The 21,929-nt window shown below is 43.0% G+C and overlaps 1 protein-coding gene across 2 annotated transcripts in view; it reads left to right on the forward strand.

The window, feature by feature from the left end:
• The first annotated feature begins 276 nt into the window (after positions 1–276).
• The window catches only part of LOC119973365 (cAMP-dependent protein kinase type II-beta regulatory subunit-like), a 143,459-nt gene continuing 121,806 nt past the window's right edge, over positions 277–21,929 (forward strand). The window contains exon 1 of one of the 2 annotated variants that reach the window (XM_038811344.1): positions 277–958. In XM_038811344.1, the coding sequence (XP_038667272.1) occupies positions 682–958 (277 nt within the window). In that variant the 5' untranslated portion in view covers positions 277–681. The remainder of the gene's footprint in view (positions 959–21,929) is intronic. The other variant, XM_038811346.1, reaches the window with a different exon arrangement.

Here is a 21,929-nt window from a genome sequence, read left to right on the forward strand (position 1 = left end):
AGGTAGAATTTTAAAAAATGTAAAGCACTTCCAAATGCAATCGTATAGTTTTTGTAAAGAGCTCTGACACGCTTGGGATTAAATATGCCGCTAGTGAAGTTCAAGCCATATGAATTATATTGAGGGGAGGGGGAATAGCAACTCATGATTTTTTATACCAAGTCTCTTGAGTTTCGGAGACGTTGCGGTTGGCATCATTGCTGCTGTTGCAGCTTGTTTCTTTTTCTTGCAAACCACTCAAACACGACCCAGGGCTGCCCTCCGGTGCATTGACCAGCACTGCAGGACTCTGCAGCAGGCAGCACCGCACCTTTAACCAGAAACCGTCCTCTCTGCGCTGTCCATTTTTGTTCTACCGACGTAAATTCCCGACCCTGGCAGTTTCCATGGTTTCTGGGATCACGTGTAAACTGGGAGTCGGTGAGTGGGGAGGCTCTGGGTGAAAGATGCTGCGAATTGCACTGTGCCGTTGAAAACTGGCAAGGGATGGGGTGGGAAGTACTTGTGACACTTCGACTCAGCAAAGCGGCATCCCCCCGCGCAAATGTGTGCGGGTCGGCTCAGTTTTCGCGTGCAGTGCCCGATTTGAGACTGTTCAGCAGTTAAGTGGCTTTCCTGTCACCGTTACCGTGATAACCCCCATTCTGCGTGCGGCAATTCCCTGTGCATCGCAGCATAGGAATGAGCATTAAAATCCCAGCTGGACTGACAGACTTGCTGCAGAGCTTCACTGTGGAGGTGCTGAGGAAGCAGCCGGCCGATCTGGTCGAGTTCGCCGTGCAGTACTTCAGCAAACTGCAGGCGAGCCAGAAGCTGCCATTCGGCCATGAGAAGAGCGGCAGCGGCGCGTTGCGGGCCGGCAAGGCGGTCAACTTCGCCGATGAGCCCATGCAAACCGACTCGGAGAACGGCGAGGAGGAGGAGGAGGAGGAGGACGACGACCTTGAAGAGTTTGAAGGTACCGTCGCCTCAGATTTTCCTTTTTTAAAAAAAAACTTTTGTGCATGTTGGGTTTTGAATAGGTGGGGTTCCTCACATTGGATTTATTTTTTTAACTCTGGGGAGTGAAGAGGTTTTGTTATCAAGGTAATGGGAAGCTTGATAAATACACAAGGGAGTAAGGACGAGACAGATAGAATTATATAGCACTGCAGGAGGCCATTCGGCCCAGCTGGTCGATGCCAGCTCCCCGCAAGCCTCCTCCCACTCCTAACCCCCTCAAAGTTACAAGATGACCTGAATGGCCTCCTGTGGATGCCAGATAGGGTGAGGAGTGGGGGGAGGCTCGTGTGCCATCGAGTCATTCATTCAGCACAGTGAGAGGGTCTCCGGTTCATCCTGTCTCAGCCTCCCATCAAGCACCTATTTATTGTGGGGCTGCAATTGACTCGCTGGGCCGAATGGTCTGTTTCTGTGTTGTATGTAATTGTTTTTTTTTTGTGCGGTCGGCCTCGTTAATTAGAGTCCCACAGGACAAACCGTCCCATGTACGCATCTTAAAACAAATGTCCTGCAGCTTTTGTTTTAAGTTGGGCTAAAGACACGACAGACGTGACAGGCGATGATTCTTGCCTTATCATTTTGAAATTGCTTTCCGTTAGTTGGGTGTAGCATTATTTGATGCACAACTCACTGACAGTACACAACGATCCTGGGAGCAGGAAAACTGCCAGATCGACATGTTGTTTTTCTAGATATTTAACATTTTTCAGAAGGGCATCTCTTTAATTTGGTCGCAGTGTGATTTAAAAAAAACTAAACAGGAAGGCTGAAAAGCAATTGATTGACATGCTGCAAATAACAGTGCAGAGATCAGAGTTAAGCTGATCATTATACAAAGGTTTTTCTGCTTTTACATGAAGCATTACTGCAATTTGTAATGCTGCAATTTGTAATCCTATATATTGTAAGCAGTATCTCAGAACCTTGCTTGACACCATTAAAATTTATCGCTCCCTTTTCTGCCCTCCCTGCTGAACCCATCTCAAGTAACTCCGCTCCCAAGTCTTGAGGAGGGACCAGATTGTGTCACTGCTTTCCTTCACTTATCGTGTAGAACTATTTGTTACTCTGCATGAGTATTGGTAGGTATTGTGAAATTTGTATTGCGACCTGTGATCAAACAACATCTTGAGCATAAAGCCATCTTTAATGCTATGCCCAAAGTTTCTGATTTGTGGATTGGAGAAATTGCAGAAGCAACACAATCTTTATTTGGGGAGAATTTTCAAGAATTAAATGTCCACTCTTCACAATAATGCTACATTTCTGGAGGGAAATCCAATTCTTACAACTAAAGTATTGTGCCCAGGAACTTTAATCAGTAACCATGATAACTCTTTTGTAGAAAAGAAAATTACTGCAGATGCTGGAATCTGAAACGAAAGGGAAAATGCTGGAAAATCTCAGCAAGTCTGGCAGCATCTGTAGGGAGAGAAGAGAGCTAAAGTTTTGAGTCCGATGACTCTTTGTCAAAACTCTTTTGTTAGTGACTGATCTGCAGTTAGGGATTTAGCAAGAAATCGCAAACTATTTTGACCTCAAACAATGTTACATCCAAGTTAGCATTCCAATCAATTGTGTGCAGTAGGAAACAAACACTTGCTATGATAAAACTGATGAGCCGATCTAGAACAGCATTGCACAAGAAGAGTTGAGACTGTTGCCTTTAGATAGCAGGATGTAGTTTCTAAAGACATAAATTCTGGATTTTTAAAATATCTCTCTTAAATTCCTTTTATTATGACACTTCTTACTAAATTTTGTCTCAACTTTATTAGTCTTCTGCCACTGCAGTGCTTCTAATAGCAGAGGATGTAATGACAAGTTTACATTGTATGTTTGCTTCTTTTAATGTGGATATAAGAATTTCTAAAAGAAAGTTGACAGGAAGTGTCACTTATGTACATGTATGCTTAGATAATGTGTTAATGTGCAAACGTTCCATGAAACATCACAAAAATATATGGGGGTGGTGTGTCGAATTGAGTCAAAGAAGGAGTTGGCAGGAGAGATGATCAAAAAGTTCTGTAAAGACTAGGGTTTTACGGAGGATAATAAAGAGGAGGTGGAGAGGCATTATCAGTGTTGTAAGATCATACCTTGGATAATGAAGCACTGCATGCACATTGTTGGTGTCATTTTAATGCTTTTTTTGGATATGTGGTTGAGCTTGATTAAAAGTGACAAGACAGATGTCCTCAAAGTTCTCTGTAGCTGGTCGGATCAATCTTTGCCACACGTTGCACTCTTGTAATTCCAAATGTCATTTTGCAATCTGCATCTTAGTGCGTAATTTTTGGGCATGTCAGTCCAGCACTTGGTTTCAGTATATTACAGCTGATGTTAACCCATTATTCTGCTACTAAAATAGCAACATGATGAGCTTATGTGCCTTCTCATTCTGGTTTTGGAATCCAAATGAGACCATAGCTGATAAACACAATGCAAAATATTTCAATAATCTTGAAAAACTAAAAGTCAAATTTTCAGTACAGAACCAGTCGTGAATGTGTGGTAGATCTTTGTAAATCACTTGTTATAACATTGTCTCATTCTTGTAATCACTCCCCAACGTTATGTCACCATTTATTTTGTCCTTCAGCACGTCTTTCCATGCGCCTCAAAACCCTTGAACTGATCTTTACTTTTCCTAGAATCTAATCCATATTTTTGTTTTATCACCGCTACGTGTTTTTCCAACCTTGATTGTGTCTTGATCTAAAGGCTTCTGACATTTGCCTGGATTTCTCCCTTTTGTTTAAAAAAAAGGCATCGGTATGTTAGTTGAACTGACAGAATGAAGAGTGTACTAGAGCATGCCAGGAGCAGGACCAAACATAGCTACAAATGAGGTGTCAACCTGGTGAAGTTCCAACACAGGACTACTTGCTGCTTATGATAGAGTTAAGCCATTCCACAGATCAGGTCAGATCTGCTGTCCTGACACATCCAGCCATGAATGGGCAATTACATAACTCACTGGAGGAGGAGGCTCCACAAATATCTCCAACCTCAGTGATGGAAGTACCCAGCACATCAGTGCAAAAGATATGGCTGAAGCATTTGCAACAATCTTCAGCCGAAAGTGCAGAGTGGATGATCCGTCTCTGCCTCCTTTGGAGGTCCCCAGCATCACATGCCAGACTTCAGCCAATTCGATTCACTCCATGTGAAATCAAGAAAGGGTAGAAGACACTGCGTACTACAAAGACTGAGTCCTGACAATATTCTGCCAATTGTATTGAAGACTTGTGCTCCAGAACTTGTCATGGTCCTAGACAAGCTGAACCAATACAGTTATAATGCTGGCATCTACCCAGCAATGTGGAAAATTGTGCAGGTATGTCCTATACATGGAAAGCAGGCCAACTACAACTGAGCAAATTATTGCCCCATTAGTCTATTCTCGATCATCAGTAAAGTGATGGAAGTGGTCATCAATAATGCTTCCAAGTGGCACTTGCTTAGAAATAACTTGCTCACTGAAGCTCAGTTTTGGTTCTGCCAGGGCCACTTGGCTCCCGACCTCATTACAGCCTTGGTTCAATTATGGACAAAAGAGCTGAACTCCAGTGGTGAGAGTGACTGCCCTTGACATCAAGGCAGTATCTGATTGAGTGTAATATCATGGAGTCCTGGAAAAACTGAGTCAGTGAAATTAAGGGGAAACTCACCACTGGTTGGAGTCATACCTAGCACAAAGGAAGATGGTTGTGATTATTGGAGGTCAATTATCTCAGTTCCAGAATATTACCCTGAGGAATTCCAGCAGGCCCAACCATCTTCAGCTGCTTCATCAGTAACCTTCCAGAGTAAGGTCAGAAGTGGAGATATTTGGGTGGCATGGTGGAGCAGTGGTTAGCACAGCTGCCTCACGGCACCGAGGGCCCGGGTTCAATCCTGGGCCCGGGTCACTGTCTGTGTGGAGTTTGCACATTCTCCCCGTGTCTGCATGGGTCTCACCCCTGCAACCCAAAAGTATGCAGGCTAGGTGGATTGGCCCCACTAAATATACCTCTTAATTGGAAAATAAAAATGGGGATGTTCATTGAGAAATGTTCAGCACCATTCGTGACTCCTAAGATACTGAAGCAGTCCATGTCCAAATGCAGCAGTACCCAGGCTTGGGCTGACGTGTGACAAGTATTATTAGTGGCAGGCAATGACCATCTCCAACAGTAGAGGTGGCAGAAGAGGATTCCAGGCGAAGTCAACTCCGTCACCTCACCTGTACTTTAGGTAGCCGAAAAATCCCTCCAGTGACAAACAGGAGGAAGATCATCATCCAGTAGAGGCGGCAGAAGAGGATTCTGGGTGAAGTCAGCTCAGTTGTCTCGACTGTACTGTGGGTAGCCGAAGAACTGATGTCAAGGAGTAGTTGAGCCTGAAACACTGGACAGCACGGTAGCACAAGTGGATAGCACTGTGGCTTCACAGCACCAGGGTCCCAGGTTCGATTCTCTGCGGAGTCAGTGCAGAGTCTGCACGTTCTCCCCGTGTCTGCGTGGGTTGGCTCCGGGTGGTCTGGTCCACCGTCCAACGACATGCTGGTTAGGTGGATTGGCCATGATAAATTGCCCTTAGTGACCAAAAAAGGTTACGAGGGGTTATTGGATTATGGGGATGGGGTGGAAGTGAGGGTTTAAGTGGGTAGGTACAGGCCCGAAGGGTTGAATCGCCTCCTTCTGCACTGTATGCTCTACTACATTAGAGTTTCCCTCCCTCCTCCACGAACCAAAAATAAGGCACTGTGAGGCGGACAAGCATGGGTAAGATTCTTATTCTTGTATCATTCTAAGTGTACAAGGGCAGAGATGGCATTTAGGGCAGTGGTATGCCCATCCTGCCAGATGTAGGAGATCTGGGAACTTTCTAGCACCCCTGATGACTGTCTGCAGGAGGTGTGACCAGCTGCATCATCTCAAGACAACGTAGTTTGGTTGGAGCAGCAGCTAGACTCATTGCGGAGCATACACGGGGCATAGAGTGCGATGGAAATCAGGTTCAGGGAGCTGGTCACACCACAGGCTCAGACAAGTAGATGGGTGACCGCCAGGAGAGGCAGGCAGGTAAGGCAGGAGCCTCCAGTGGCCATTCCCCTCTCAAACAAGTATATCACTTTGGATACTGTTGTGGGGGGGAAAGCCTCTCGGGGGAAGATAGTAGTAGCAGCCAGACCTTTAGCACCACAACTGGTTCTGCTGAAGAGCTGGGTCGGGCTAAGTCCAGGCGAGTGATAGTGGTAGGTAACTCGATAGTCAGGGGCACAGACAGACATTCCTATGGCCACAAATGGGACTCTCGGATGGTGTGTTGCCTCGCTGGTGCCAGGGTCCTGTATGTCTCTGAACGGCTGCAGGGCATCCCGGAACAGGGGGGGTAAACATGCAGATGTCATTGTCCACATTGGTACTAATGACATGAGCAAGAAGAGGGAAGAGATCCTGTTAAGACAATTTAGGGAGTTGGGTCGGAAGCTAAAAAGCAGAACCTCTCGGGTAGTAATCTCAGGATTACTCTCTGTGCCTCATGCTAGTGAGGCTTGGAACAGGGAGATAGTAGAGTTGTGCGCGTGGCTAATGAGCTGGTGTATAGATACATGGATCACAGGATGTCTTCTGGGGAAGGTGGGACCTGTACAGGAATGACAGTTTGCACCTGAATTGGAGGGGCACCAACATCCTGGGCGGGAGGCTTGCTAGTGCTGTTCGGAAGGGTTTAAACTAGTGCGGGGGGGGGGGAGAGAGACTGGAGGAGGCCAGTAAGTGTAGAGACTAGGGAAAAAAGTGAGACTGAGATAAACATAGCACAGAGCAATAGCAGGCAGAGGGAAGCCACAGGGCTTAGCGGGACTGTAAGTCTGGCGTGCGTTTGCTTCAATGCAAGCAGTATAACACGTAAGGCAGATGAACCATGAGCCTGGAATACTGCATGGAACTATGATGTAGTTGCAATTATGGAGACATGGTTAAAGGAGGGACAGGATTGGCAGCTTAAGGGGCAGCATGGTAGCGCAGTGGTTAGCACTGCTGCCTCACAGCACAGAGGACCTGGATTTGATCCTGGCCCCGCGTCACTGTCCGTGTGGAATTTGCACATTCTCCCCGTACCTACCTGGGTCTCACTCCCACAACCCAAAGATGTGCAGTGTGGGCGATTGACCATGCTAAATTGCCCCTTAATTGTGAAAAAAAAAGAATTGGGTACTCTAACTTTGTTAGAAAAAAGGGATTGGCAGCTTAAAATTCTGAAATATTGTTGTTTTAGATGGGACACAAGGGGAAACAAGAGGTGGGGGAATTGCATTGCTGATGAGGGAGCTGTGTTGAGGGAGGATACGTTGGAGGGATCTTGTAGTGACGCATTATGGGTGGAGCTCAGGAATATGAACGGCGAAATCACAATGTTGGGATTGTACTATAGACCTCCCAACAGCCCCCAGGAGACAGAGGAGCAGTTGTGTAGTCAGATACTGAAAAGGTGTGAAAAAAGCAGGGTAGTTTTGATGAGTGACTTAACTTTCCCCATATTGATTGGGATTCCCTTACAGCCAGGAGCGGATAGAGAGCAATTTGTTAGATGTGTCCAGGAGGGCATTTTGATGCAGCATGTTAGGAATCCAACCATGGAGGGGGCCATACTAGACTTGGTATTGAGGAATGTGCCAGGCAGGTGATTGATGTTTCAGCGGGGGAGCATTTTGGGCTTAGCTACCATAATTCCATAAGATTTTGAATAGTCGTGGATAAGGACAAGAGTGGCCCATGGGTGAGGGTACTTAATTGGGTGAGGGCCAATTATATCCAAATTAGACAGGAACTGGGGAATGTGGATTGGGAGCGGCTATTTGAAGGCAAATCCACTTCTGACATGTGAAATGCTTTTAAAGGCCAGTTGATTGAAGTGCAGGACAGGCACGTCCCCACAAAAATGAAGGACAGAACTGACAGGATTCGGGAACCATGGATGACGAGGAAAATTGTAAATTTAGTCAAAAAGTAAAAGGAAGCATACAATAGGTCTAGGCATCTAAAAACTGACAAAAGCCCTTGAGGAGAACAGTGAAAGTAGGAAGGAACTTAAATGTGGAATTAGGAGGGCTAAGAGGGACCATGAAATATCTTTAGCAAACATGGTCAAGGAGAATCCCCAGGCTTTTTATGCATATATTAGGAGTAGGAGAAAGAGTAGGCCCATTCAAGGACAATGGAGGGAAGTTATGCCTAGAACCACAAGAGGTGAGTACTTTGTATCAGTATTCAGCAAGGAGAAGGACATGACGGATGTTGAGGTCAGGGATATGTGTGTGAACATCAGTATATCAAAGGAGGAAGTGTTGAGTATCCTAAATTGCATTAAGGTAGACCAAGTTCCCAGGGCCAGATGGGATCTATCCCAGGTTATTGCGGGAGGCAAGGGGAGAAATAGCTGGGGCCTTAACAGATATCTTCACATCCTCTTTGACCACAGCCAAGATTGCAGAGGACTGGAACAATCGGATGTAATTTGCCCTCTCCCAATTAAGCACCCTTGTTTAAGAAAGGAAGCAGGGATAATCCAGCAAATTATAAAACGGTGAGCCTGACATCAGTGGTGGGGAAGCTTTTGGAAAAGATGCTGAGGGACAGGATATATGCACATTTGGAGAAAAATGGACTAGTTAGCGACAGGCAGCACGGTTTTGTACGGGGAAGGTCATGTCTGACCAACTGGATTGAGTTTTTTGAAGAGGTGATAAAGAAAATTCACGAGGGAAGGGCTGTGGATGTAGTTTATATGGACACATGGCAAACTGGTACAAAAACTACAATCACATGGCATTCGGGATGGGCTGGCTGGATGGATACAGAACTGACTTAGTTATAAAAGACAGAGTAGCAGTGGAACTGTGTTTTCAGAATGGTGATTTATAGCTAGTGGTGTTCCACAGGGATCAGTGCTGGGACCTCTGTTGTTTGTAGTATATATAAATGATCTGGAGGAAAATGTGGGTGGTTTGATTAGTAAGTTTGCAGATGACAAGAAGATTGGCGGAGTTGCTAATAGTACTGAGGATTGTCAGAGGATACAACAGGATATAGATAGTTTGGAGACTTGGGCACAGAAATGGCAGATGGAGTTTAATACGCCCAAATGCAAAGTGATGCATTTTGGAGGATCAAATCTAGGTATGCTGCAAATGGCAGAAGCCTTAGGAACATCAACATACAGAGGGATCTGGACGTGCAGGTCCACAGTTCCCTAAAAGTGGCAACACAGGTGGCCAAGGTGATTAAGAAGGCATATGGAATGCTTGCCTTCATCAGCTGGGGCAATGAGTATAAGTAAGAAGTCTTAGAACACCAAGTTAAAGTCCAGCAGTTTTGTTTCGAATCACTAGCTTTCGGAGCGCAGCTGTGAAAACAAACCTGATGGACTTAAACCTGGTGTTGTAAGACTTCTTACTGTGCCCACGCCAGTCCAACGTCGGCATCTCCACATCATTGAGTACAAGAGTTGGGAAATCATGTTGCAGCTGTATAAAACCTTGGTTAGGTCGCATTTGGTGTATTGCATGCAGTTCTGGTCACCACATTATCATAAGGACGGGGTAGCTTTGGAGAGCGTGCAAAGTAGGTTCACAAGGATGTTGCCTGGTCTCGAGGGTGTTGGCTATGAGGAGAGGTTGAATAAACTAAGATTGTTTTCACTGGAAAGACAAAGGCTAAGGGGAAACCTGATAGAAGTCTACAAAATTATGAGAGGCATAGACAGGGTGGATAGTCAGAGGCTTTTTCCAAGGGTGGAAGTGTCAATTACAAGGGGGGCACAGGTTCAAGGTGAGAGGGGGAAAGTTTAAGGGAGATGTGCGGGGTAGGTTTTTCGCACGGAGAGTAGTGGGTGCCTGGAACACGTTGCCAGAGGGTGTGGAGTAGGCACATTAGCAACATCTGGATTGGTACATGAATAGGGAGGAAATAAAGGGGTACAGACTGAGTACGGGCAGAAGGTTTTGTTTTTAGTTAGGGCGTCATGATCGGCATAGGCTTGGAGGGCCGAAGGGCCTGTTCCTGTGCTGTACTTTTCTTTGTTCTTTAACAAGATCGAATCTAACCATCTCTATTTGACATTCCATGGCACTACCATCACTGAATCCCCCACTATCAACATCCTGAGGGAGTTACCATTGATCGGAAAATAAACTGGACTAGCCAAATAAATATGTGGCCACAAGAGCAGGTCAGAGGCTAGAAATCCTGGGGCGAAGTCCGCCTGCCATCTACAAAGCATAATGAATGTGATGGAATGCTTTCCCCTTGCCTGGATGAGTGTAATTCTAACAGAACTCAGGAAGCTCGACACCTTCCAGGACAAAGCCACCCACTTGATTGGCACCCCATCCACAAGCATTCACTCCTCCTCCCACCAATGCACAGTGGCAGCAATATGAACCATCTACAAGATGCACTGCAGCAACTCATCCTTAGTTGAGGCTCCTTAGACATTATCTTTCAAACCCACGACCATCTACCATCTCGAAGGTCATGGGCAACAGACCCATGGGAACACCCATTGCCTCTTCTTTTCACTCTCCCCGAAGCTTCCACGTCCTTCTGATAATGTGGTGACCAGCAATACCCTAAATACAGCCTAACCAAGGTTTTATACAGCTGCAACATGATTTCTCAACCCTTGTACTCAATGCCCCGGTTGATGAAGGCAAGCATGCCATATATCTTCTTAATCTGTGTTGCCACTTTTAGGGAACTGGAGGTTCCCTTCTAAACTGCTCGCCCATCACTATTCCTTGAACTCCCGAACAGCACTGGGTGTACCTACACCACAGGGACTGCAGTGATTCAAGAAGGCAGCTCACCACTATCTTCTCGAGGGCAATTGGGGGTGAGCAATAAATGCTGGCCTAGCCAGCGATGCCCAGGTTCCCATGAATCACTTTTAAAATCTGGACTAATGCCACTGAGGCTTATCACCACTGAGGCTTATCACCACTGCTCACTTTACCTGGAAATGATGAAGACTTTCATCAGGGAAGTACCCTGTACTCTTAATATAATTTGTGGGATATGGTGACGTAGTGGTAATGAAAGCTCTGGGGTTATATTTGGATTCCACCACGGCAGCTTAAGTATTTTTTTTCACATTGGCAGAACATACATAAATTACTTTCTGTAAATCCATTGGACAGCAAGTTGGTACAACTACAAAGTATTATAAAACTGAATAAAATAAAGAGCCAAACAAGAACACTTCTTTACAATTGGTTTACACCTGGTCGCTGGAACCTCAGCATGCCAAGGGCAACATGACATGAATGACAATGACTATTACACTGACCTAATGCTTGATGTGCCACTGCAATTTACACTTAGTGCAGCAAGTCAGTACTGGATCTATAAATTACTTTGAAAGCATTTAAAAATGTTCAACCCCATAATAGAAACTTCTATATGATACAGAGAAGTTGATAATGTTGTAAACTACTACACTCAATAGGAAAGGAAATGTGTCACTCTCGTTATGTAGCCTCCATTCGTTGAATCATATTTAATTTGTCGTTTTTTTTTTCTGCGATATATTTTATTATTGATCAGACAAGCTTAGTAGAAAGCAGAAGAGACTCCATTGGAACTTCCTAGTTTCTGTAACTTGTGAATACTTGTTCAGTTTCTGCTGATTTCCACTCATTGTTTCAGCACAATCTGGACAGAATTGATTGAACCAACGAAGAGGGGAATTTTAAATGCAAATGAGTTCTGCCCAAAACCAATTGTGCATGTGTTTTCTGTGAACTTTTATGCTAGTTTATTTGACTGAATCGGGCTCCTCCCAGAGAACTGGCCATTCCCGTAGATAAAATTTGCCGGATTTTGCGCTGGTTCAGGAAGTGTTCTCAAATTGTTTTCACTTTCTTAGGCATTCGGGCACTAGTGGCGCGGGTCCCAGCCGCAGGCAGAAAGATATCATATAAGCTTTGATACTTGGTAAACACCATGTGTGGACAGCTGTGCAAAAGAATTTAAAGGGTACTGTGCCCTGACAACTGGCTGCACAAAGCATCTAAGTTTAAAGGGTACCTTGACTTGTAAGCATGTTTTATCATATCAAAATTATTTAATTCACTAAGAAGTTGACAGTGTACACCAGTGAAATGTTTTGAATAGTTAAGTATAGATTTACAAGTCATTTTCAGTGATGTTATTTACAAAATAACCCAGCTTACTCTGGGAACTAATCATCCTGATTTAAAAATGCTTATTTTTGATGGTAAACCCATTTTAATAAAATTACACAAAGTTACCATTCTCAAATACATCAAGGAATAGTTTATAATAGGAAAAACCCTGAAAATGTTTCATGGTGATATGCTTTCCGTTGCACTGGTTAGTGGAGCATTTTGGCTTTTGGTTATACAAATTGATATTCACAAAAATTTGAGGTGTAACCTAACAAGTGTATTTTCGGCGCAAATTCTTGCTTGTGGCCAAGGCAGAAAATCTATTCCAGTGTCTTTGATATAGCAAAATGTCTTTGAGTGAATCAGTGGGTGGGAATTGTAGCAAGGGTCACCAAACAAGGTGTGAGAGAATTGGGGATGGTAGCCACAAACTTGACTGAATAGATGGGAGTAAAGTGGAAAGTATTAGAAAATTCAAACTGCATGATGGAATGGATGTTAATTTTTATTTTCCAAATGTTAACACAAAAGCTGTTTCTACATTCTTCCCCTCTTAAGTATGTTTTATTTTCAGGCCATTCCTTCCTCTAACACTAGAACTGTGCACGCCTTTCATTTTGGGTGGCCTGGGTGCACGGGACAGAGGGAACAAAATGCAAATTACTTTGCATACAGCATATTAGCAATTCAGTCTCTGTGTAGTTCAGTGCGTCAAGTTATTCATGGTTATGATTCAGAAAGTGATGTTAATTAGTGGTTTCTGTGAAGTTGTTGGGGAAATATGTCTTTGATGTTTGTATCCATAGTGAAAAAGGCAGCAAATGCAGATTCATTAACGGAGGTACTAAAACCACAAATGTGGCTTGATTGGGTTTCATGCTGTTAAATCGTATGCTGTGTTTTCATAAACATACCTGAGTGATAAATTATTTAGGCTTTGCAGAAGTTGAATGCTTACAACAGTAATTTAAATATTTGCGCCATGAAAGAAAATGTATTGGTAATAAATTGCAAATAAAGCTTTTCATCTTTTTCTTCATGTCAGCTGATGCTATCTGATTGGGGTTAATGACCTGACTATCAATGTTCAGCACAGTAGTAAAAGAAACCAGCCCCTACAACGACATGGAAAGTTGCAGATTAAATAAAGACCTGATTTGAGTAGTTTATTTTGTACAGTTAATCCCATGGACTAGACCATATGTCAAAGCAAAAACTCAATGAAAGACTGAGATGATAGATTGCATCACAAGAGTAAAGTTCAACCAGATTCTGTCCTCCCAGTCTTTAGCAATGTTAATCAGAAACGTGTGATGTGTGTAATAGGTAGAAATAATTATTTATTGCAGTTGATTTTGCTTGTGGGCAATGGACTGGGGTTTTTGTGAAGCGGTGACACACACACACACAATGAGTTGTTCAAATGTACCACGTTATTTCATATGAATAGGGACAGATAGTTTGTACCTGCATGGACTTTAATAACGTGTACTTTTTAAAATTGGGGTTACTGTTATTCTTTATAAACCATCCATACTTTGTTGGCTGAGCCACTCAATTAATCTTGTAGTTTTGCATTATATTATCCAAACCAGCTGTCTGTGGATACCATTTAATCCATTTAGAGTTGATGCTCAATATCGAGGCATTATGCTTATATAATTCTTCCATAGAAAATGGGTTGCGAGATTAGTTGAGTGGCTGTACGCTGATCAAGGGAATGGAAGATTGAAAAGATGTCAGAAATTTTAAATGGCCTTGATGTTGCTGCATCTATCTACTTTGCTGCAAGTTAAAATAGTGTAAGGACTGAAGGCTTGGTCCACTATTTGTATTTAACAGCATCCTCACTGATGTAAGGCCCTTTTTGTATTTTGGTTGAGGGAGAAAACATTAGTTATGCAAAGAATTGTTTTCAACATGCCTTGACGTTTTTATATCTGCCTTGGAATTTGTACAAATACAATTGCTGAATTATAGAAGCCAACAAGAGTTTAAAGATTGCCATAAAAGGATGGTAAATCCAAAGCCTTTTTATAAAAAAAAAATGGGCGTAATCTCTTTTGATATTCCTTCGTGGGACTCGGCCAGTACTAAAATCAGCATTCCAGAATTCCCAAATATATTGTTTTTGCTCCACAGTACGCTGAAATAATGTAATTGTAACTGACTCAGTAGGCTCAGATATTTACGACTTTATGAATGTATATATTTTTGGGAGAAGTTTACATGGCAAGAAAATGGACATTAATCTTTCACCTTGTGACCTGAATATGCAGACGATTAATGCTTCAAGCTTACCTGCAGAGCTCCCAAAGGTTAATGCAGTGTGAACTCCTCCTGTGCTGATTAAGTTGGCATTTAGACAGCACAGCAGATGCTGAAAATAATATGTTACGGTTAATTCCCTTTTGCAAGTTATAAATTGCAATTATTAATTGAAAGATGTTTAATGAATTAAGAATTAATGATAATATAGATACAACTCTCTGACATTCCATCCAGTGGCTTGTTAAAATTTCACAATTATTTCCTCATATTTCATATGTCTTATGCATATTTTAAGAAAATACTTGACTTTTTAAAAAAAAACTATTATTCTTCATTCTGTACTCCCACTTTACAATATCATTAATTTTTCACTGCTTCTACCTTCTGGGCATTTAAGCTCTGCAAGGTATTCCTGACCACCCGTGTTATTTTAACATTGAGGTCGAAAGCAAGTTTGTTTTATTTTCTACATGCCCATATGGAGATTATCAATGCATTCCTCATATTTAGTTATTGTATGGCCAATTCCCAATGATCCCAAACCACATGTAACATCATAACAGTTTGTTGTACACTTCCTCTTGGCTGCCCATTCTGTGCAGATAATGGGTGTGCAGTTTATTTGCTAATTGGTCTTGGCGTCAAATGCTTCACCCAGATTTTGTGGCGTAGGTGTGTCCCCATCAATTAGAAACTCCTTTGAGTCATGGATAACAATTTTGCAGTTACTGTTGTGGGATTTGATAGTCAGAATATTTGTATACCATTTCTTTTTTAAAAACAATCTTTTTATTGGCATTTCTCATTTATAAACAGTTGTGTATATCTACATTACATTTTTCTTGCCCGCGCTAATTTACTTTATTGTACAGAGAGGTTTATTTTGGCCTTCATTTAACTGACCCTATGTACATTTTGCTGCCCCCTGAATCGGTCTATAGTTCCCCGTCCCCTTTTGGCTTCAGCTGAGTTTTAGCCCCCGCCCCCCCTTCTCTTGTGGTTTCCCCACCTTCCTTACATCTCCCCCGAGGTTGCGTAGTCCTTTGGCTTGGATACCATTTCTACTACGATGTTGCCTTCATGATTCTATTGGGCTGGATTTTGATCTTAGTGGCAAATGAGCGACACTAACCTTTCATTACACATGCACTCATTCACAGATTCTCTCTGGGATTTTGCATTTGACCTTGCCATGTTTACATTTTAGTGCAGCATTCTCTTAAGCGAACCTGGCACCTATGCAAACAGCACCAATAAGATTGAAGAATCATTTATGAGGAGACCAGAGCCTGAACCAGAAAGCGTCAGTTAGAATATGGTTACAAGCACCGAAGGAGACCGTTTAGCCTGTCGTAACTTTGCCTGGTCCTCTGAAGGAGCAATTCACTTAATGCCGCTCCCCTACCTTTTTCCATGGCCCTGGCATTTTTTTCTCTTTCAGATAATTGTGCATTCCCTTTTGAAAGCCTCCATTGATCCTCCATCCACCATCCTTCTGAGCAGCATATTCCAGACACTAAACACTTGCTGCATGAAAGGGTTTTCCTCCTGTTGCCATTGCTTTTTTGCCAACTACCTCAATCTGTGCCCTCTGGTTCTAAATCCTTCCACAGTTTCTCCCCCTTGACTCTGTCTAGACCCCTCATGATTTCGAACATCTCTATCAAATCTCATCTGAACCTTCTTTTCTCCAAAGAAACCAGTGCCAACTATTCTCCAATCTGTATACGTACTGATGTTCTTTTTCCCTGGCACCATTCTTGTGAATTGTTTCTGCACCCTCTCTAAAGCCTTCACATCATTCCTAAAATCTGGTGCCCAAAAATGAATGTAGTACTTAAGTTGAGGTTGAACCAGTGTTTTATTTAAATAAAAAATAATTTTTATTTTCTTCCTTTTTCACACTTTCTCCCAAATTTACACCCAACAATAATCAGTAACGAAGGTAATGTCAATCTCCATATCAATAACAATGATCCCATCCTCCCACCAAACCCCAGACATTAGCCTGCATGTTTACATAAAAAGATGACAAAAAGGAATCGGGAATCATCCATAGCCACCATTAACACATCCAGTCCCCTCACCCCCCCCCCCCCCCCCCCCCCCCACCTAATGTTTGATGTGATCCAATTCTAGAAAGTGCATAATCAACAACGCCCATGAATTGTAGAACCCCTCTATCCTTCCCCTCAGTTCAAATTTGACCTTTTCCAGCGTCAAGAATTTCAGCAAATTTCAAACAAATCTTTCAGTGTCCTATTCCTTTCTCCTCCCATCTCCGAAAATTTCCATCCCAGTTCCCTGGCTCAAATCTATGGTTCCCCCGAATTGGCATTTCCCTTGACCCTGCCCCCAACCCAAAGTGCTGTCGAAACTGCCTCCAAATTCTCAACAAAGCTATTACTACCGGACTCACTGAGTATCTCCCCGGGGCCGTCGGGAGCGGCGTTGTCGCTAGTAACTTCAATCCTGACCCCCCTACCCAAACTCTCCTCCATTCTGACCCATTGGGAGTCAACCCCTCTGACCCAGCTCTGAACTAGTGTTTTATGCAGGTTTAACGTAGCTTCATTGCTTTTGTACTCTGTGCCCTATTTATAAAGCAAAGGATGCCCAATGCTTTATTTGTGCACATGTGCACTGATCCCTCTGCCCCTGCATCGACTTTTGAATTGTACCCTTTGTTTTGTCTCCATGTTCTTCCCACATGTCTCTGCACTATATTTCATCTGCCACATGTTTGCCCATTCCACCAACCTATGTCCTTTTGAAGTTCTACATGATCCTCCACATGGTTCAGTGCTTCCATCGTTTCTTGGCCTTTTGGCTAAGATCAAGCCCAAGATGAGGGGCAATGCTTTTTCTTGTCAGCTTGGATCTTGTCTCTCTTATAGATGTTGGCTTCAATTTGAATTTGAATTGGTGTTTGGAGCAAACAATGAGATGGATTAAGGGTTTGCCCTATCCACTCTGCGCATGGCTTTGTAAATTTCAGGATGGGATAAAAGAAAACTGGTTCAGTGTTTCCATAGTTTGTGTCATTCCCAAATTTTTAAATTATGCTCTACACATCTAGGTATAAGTCATTAATACATATAAGAGAAATGTTAAATCGTATGCAGCAGGCAAAATGGAGAGACATAATGGTGACATTGAAAGGCCGAGAGTGAGAAAGCCAAAAAATTCAAAGAAAAAGCACACTTTTCAATCTGCCACAGTAGTTAAACATCTGAAGAAATGAGCCTCGCCACTTTCGGAGCCAGTGAGCTTGTTTGGCAGGAGTGAAGACATACCACTGGACAAACCCTCATGTTTTCTGATGATTTTAGTGGGTATCTATCGTGCAAATCCGGCTTTATGCTGGGTATCAAAGGCTGCAGTCAAGGAGCTGTGAGATTAACAAGAATAACAAATACACCAAAAAGTGCAGGTCTGCCTGCATCTTTGGAGAGAGAAAGAAATAATGTTTCGAGTCCATTTGACTCTTCAGAGCAGTGGGATTAATGTTGTGGTTGGAAGGAAGAGCACGGTCAGAGGGGGTTCACGAAGGGAGGGGATTCACTGGCCTGCTCCATATCCATCAGGTTTCACAGTTTTCTGGGCTGCTTTGCGAAACATTGATTCTAAAAGTATACAGACATAAAATTCTAATTTATTTCGCATTATATATTGAAGCTGAAACAATGGACTGTTAGGGCCACGTTCAGTTACATTATCATAGAACAATATTCCTTTCACGGTTAATATTATGTTAAATGCCCCCAGTTTAGTATTTACATCTCCAAATTTAATGCAAGAAATATATCCACACTGGCAACCCAAAGATGGTTGAAGAAGTCTGCACTTCTTGATTTCTGCACTATAACCCAAACCCATGCTCCTAAACCCCGCCCAGAGTAAAACATGAGACCTGCGCATGGAGGCAACAAAACCCACCTGAGCTATCAATTATAGCACAGCTTCTAAAGGAGCAGGGCACTTTCTGACCTCCACATTGAACTGTGCATCTGGACCTGATGCAATTTGCTGTTCGTCTGGCAAATTATTTCTATAGCAGGATTCCCAGGCCAATTACTTGTATCTCTGCTGTGGAGTGGATTCAGAAAATTCCTTCACATCTGGTTATACTTTCAGATTTACCGAGCCAGTTCTTATCTTTCAGCTCTTGCGTGGGCAATGCCCCCTTTTCAGTCTATACGTCTGCCCAGTAAACTCAATATTCCCATTCCGCATGTCAATCTTTATCTATGGACGGCATGGTAGCACAGTGGTTCGCACTGTTGCTTTACAGCGCCAGAGACCCAGGTTCGATTCCTGACTTGGATCACTGTCTGTGCGGAGTCTGCACGTACTCCCTGTGTCTGCGTGGGTTTCCTCCGGCAGCTCCGGTTTCCTCCCACACGTCCCGAAAGACGTGCTTGTTGGCTGAATTGGACATTCTGAATTCTCCCTCAGTGTACCCGAACAGGTGACATAGTGTGGCGACTAGGGAATTTTTCACAGTAACTCCATTGCAGTGTTAATATAAGCCTCCTTGTGACACTAATAAAGATAATTATTATAATTATAATTAAGAGTGGCATTTTGGCCCTGTTCTTTACACAGCCCTACCGGTTTATTTTTTCCGTTTTTTGATTGATTGATATTTATTGTCACATGTACCGAAGTACATTGAATAGTATTTTACTGCGGCTAACGGAACGTACACAGTACATACATAGTAGACAAAAGAATAATCGACAGAGTAGATTGATAAATGGTACATCAAGAAATAGTGATTGGAGAGCAGCATAGGGTGTCGTGAATAGTGATCTTACAGGGAACAGATCAGTCCAAGGGAGAGACGTTGAGTCTAGTAGCTGTGGGGAAGAAGCTGTTCCTATTCCTGGATGTGAGGGTCTTCAAATTTCTGTATCTTCTGCCTGACGGAAGGGTCTGGAAGAGGGCAAAGCCAGGGTGGGAGGGGTCTCTGACACTGCTGTCTGCCTTCCCGAGGCAGCGGGAGGTGTAGATGCAATCAATGGAAGGGTGGCAAGCTTGTGTGATGCGTTGGGCTGAGTTCACCACACTCTGCAGTTTCTTGTGATCTTGGGCCGAGCAGTTGTCGTACCAAGCTGTGATGCAGCCGAATAGGATGCTCTCTATGGAACATCTGTAGATATTTGTGAGAATCGATGCAGACATGCCGCATTTCTTTAGCTTCCATAGGAAGTTGAGACGTTGTTGGACTTTCTTGACTGTTGCATCAACGTGAGTGGACCAGGACACACTGCTGGTGATGGTGACCCCCAGGAACTTAAAGCTATTGACCATCTCCACTTCGGCGCCATTGATGTAGACAGGGGTGTGTGTCGTGCTACGCTGCCTGAAGTTGATGATCAGTTCCTTGGACTTTCCAACATTTAGAAAGAGGTTTAATAATTATTTTGCCTTAAACTGGATCACTCAAACATTGCAGTGGAACCTTATGAGTAATCATTTTTAGTGCTCTTATCAGGTTTCACATCAAACCTACTGTAGGATTTTGATAGTTCTAGTGCAAGCGGTGGGGAGTGCACTGTGTGTGGAAAGCTGAGCATCCAACTTGTATTAAACGTTCAAACTTGGTTCAGTCCTCCTAACTTAATTTTTTCAATAAATGCATACTGGAGTTTGGATATTTTATCATATGGTTTTAAGCATTGCAAAGCTGAACGGCTAATGTGTACAAGTAACAATCACAAATGTTTCTTGATAAATTTTGGGGAAAAAGTGATTTGAATATCATTGAAGTACATTTAACCAAAGAGCTGGCACATCCAGTCTTTATTTGAAGAGGCTTTAATGCAACGTCAAGAGAAAGGGATTTGGAAAAGAAAACATCTGTCAATATTGAGTGAGCCAAAAATACGTGTGCAACAGACCTGATGGTTTATAGTTTTAAATCCTGGCTTCCCGACAGACTCCAAGGTCTTTCTATTCTCTTAATGCTGTCATGCAGATGGAGCAAAACATGTCTATTTTTAACATAATTTTAAAAAGAATTATGGTGGTAATAGGAGTTGGCTTTAATTTCTAAGTGACTTTGTGAATGTTTCTCTAATATTTTCCATAGTTAGATCTCCATAAACTCCAACAATCATCATGACTGCACTAGGGAAAATACAGATTTATAAAAATTAGAAGAAATCTTCCAAAATGTGTCAAATCTGCAGTACCTAGGGGCAAAGAGAATTGCACAGAATGTTGCTTTATGAAATACCATTTTCTATTGTTCCTTTTTTTATTTGCAAGAATGGCCTGTTAATTGCTGCAGTAACTGAGACTAATTTTCCATCAAAGAGCCAGTCTACCTTCTTAAAGTCAGAGCTTTACGGCACAGAAAGAGGCCTTTTCGTCCATCATGATTATACCAGCCATCAAGCACCTATCTTTAATCCCATTTTGCAGCACTTGGTCTGTAGCCTTGCATCCTACGGCATTTAAGTGCTCATCTAATGCGTCTTAAATGTTGTGAGGGTTCTCGCTTCTACCACCATTTCCTGCAGTGAGTTCCAGATTACCACCATCCTCCTGGGTGAAAAAAGTTTTCCTCAAACCCCTTCTAAATCTCCTGCCCTGTACCTTAAATCTATGCCCCCTGGTCATTGACCCCTGTACCGAGGGGGAAAAAGTTTCTTCCTATCTACCCTATCTATGTCCCACATTAAGGAAAATAGCCTCAGTTTAGCCACCCTCTCGTCATAGCTGAAACTCTCCAGCCCAGACTATATGTTTTGTGTTGTGGCTGTGGTAAAGATGCACACTAAACATCTAGTAAGATGAACACGTGGAAAGATAACTAATGAGCTGTAATACAAACAGTAACAAATAGGTGAATTCTTCTAATTCGACTGTCCTCTGGTACGACTTGCTACTGACTGCCGATCTGTGAATTCACATGGTGGATCATCACCCCCACCTGCTGGTAGGAAGTCGTACATCCAACAATATATATTGCTATGCATATGCACATCACCACACTGACAACGGCCTGGTGAATCTCCTCTGCGCCCTTTCTAGTGCTGTCACATCCTTCTTGTAGTGTGGCGAGCAGAACTGCACACCGCATGCCAGCTGTAGTTTAACCTTCATCATAATCTCCCTGCTTCTTATGTTCTAGGCCTCTGCCAAAAACGGTAAGTATCCCATAGACTGTATCTACCTGTCCTGCTGCCTTCAGGGACCTTTGGGCAGGTACCCCTAGGTCCCTCTGATCCTCTGTACTTCGTAGCATCCTGCTATTCAGTGTGTAATCCTCTGCCTTGTTGGTTGTCCCAAAATGCACCCTCCCACTTTCAGGGTTAAATTCCATTTGCCACTGTTCAGCCCAAACATAATAAGGGATAAAATGAAGAGTCTCTAAATGTTAACTCTGTTCCTCTGTCCACTGATACTGTCAGACCTGCTGCTAAATTTATCCAGCATTTTCTATTTTCAACCCATTTCAAAATTAGTG

This window comes from Scyliorhinus canicula, chromosome 11, assembly GCF_902713615.1.
Source record: "Scyliorhinus canicula chromosome 11, sScyCan1.1, whole genome shotgun sequence".
NCBI classification, from domain to species: domain Eukaryota; kingdom Metazoa; phylum Chordata; class Chondrichthyes; order Carcharhiniformes; family Scyliorhinidae; genus Scyliorhinus; species Scyliorhinus canicula.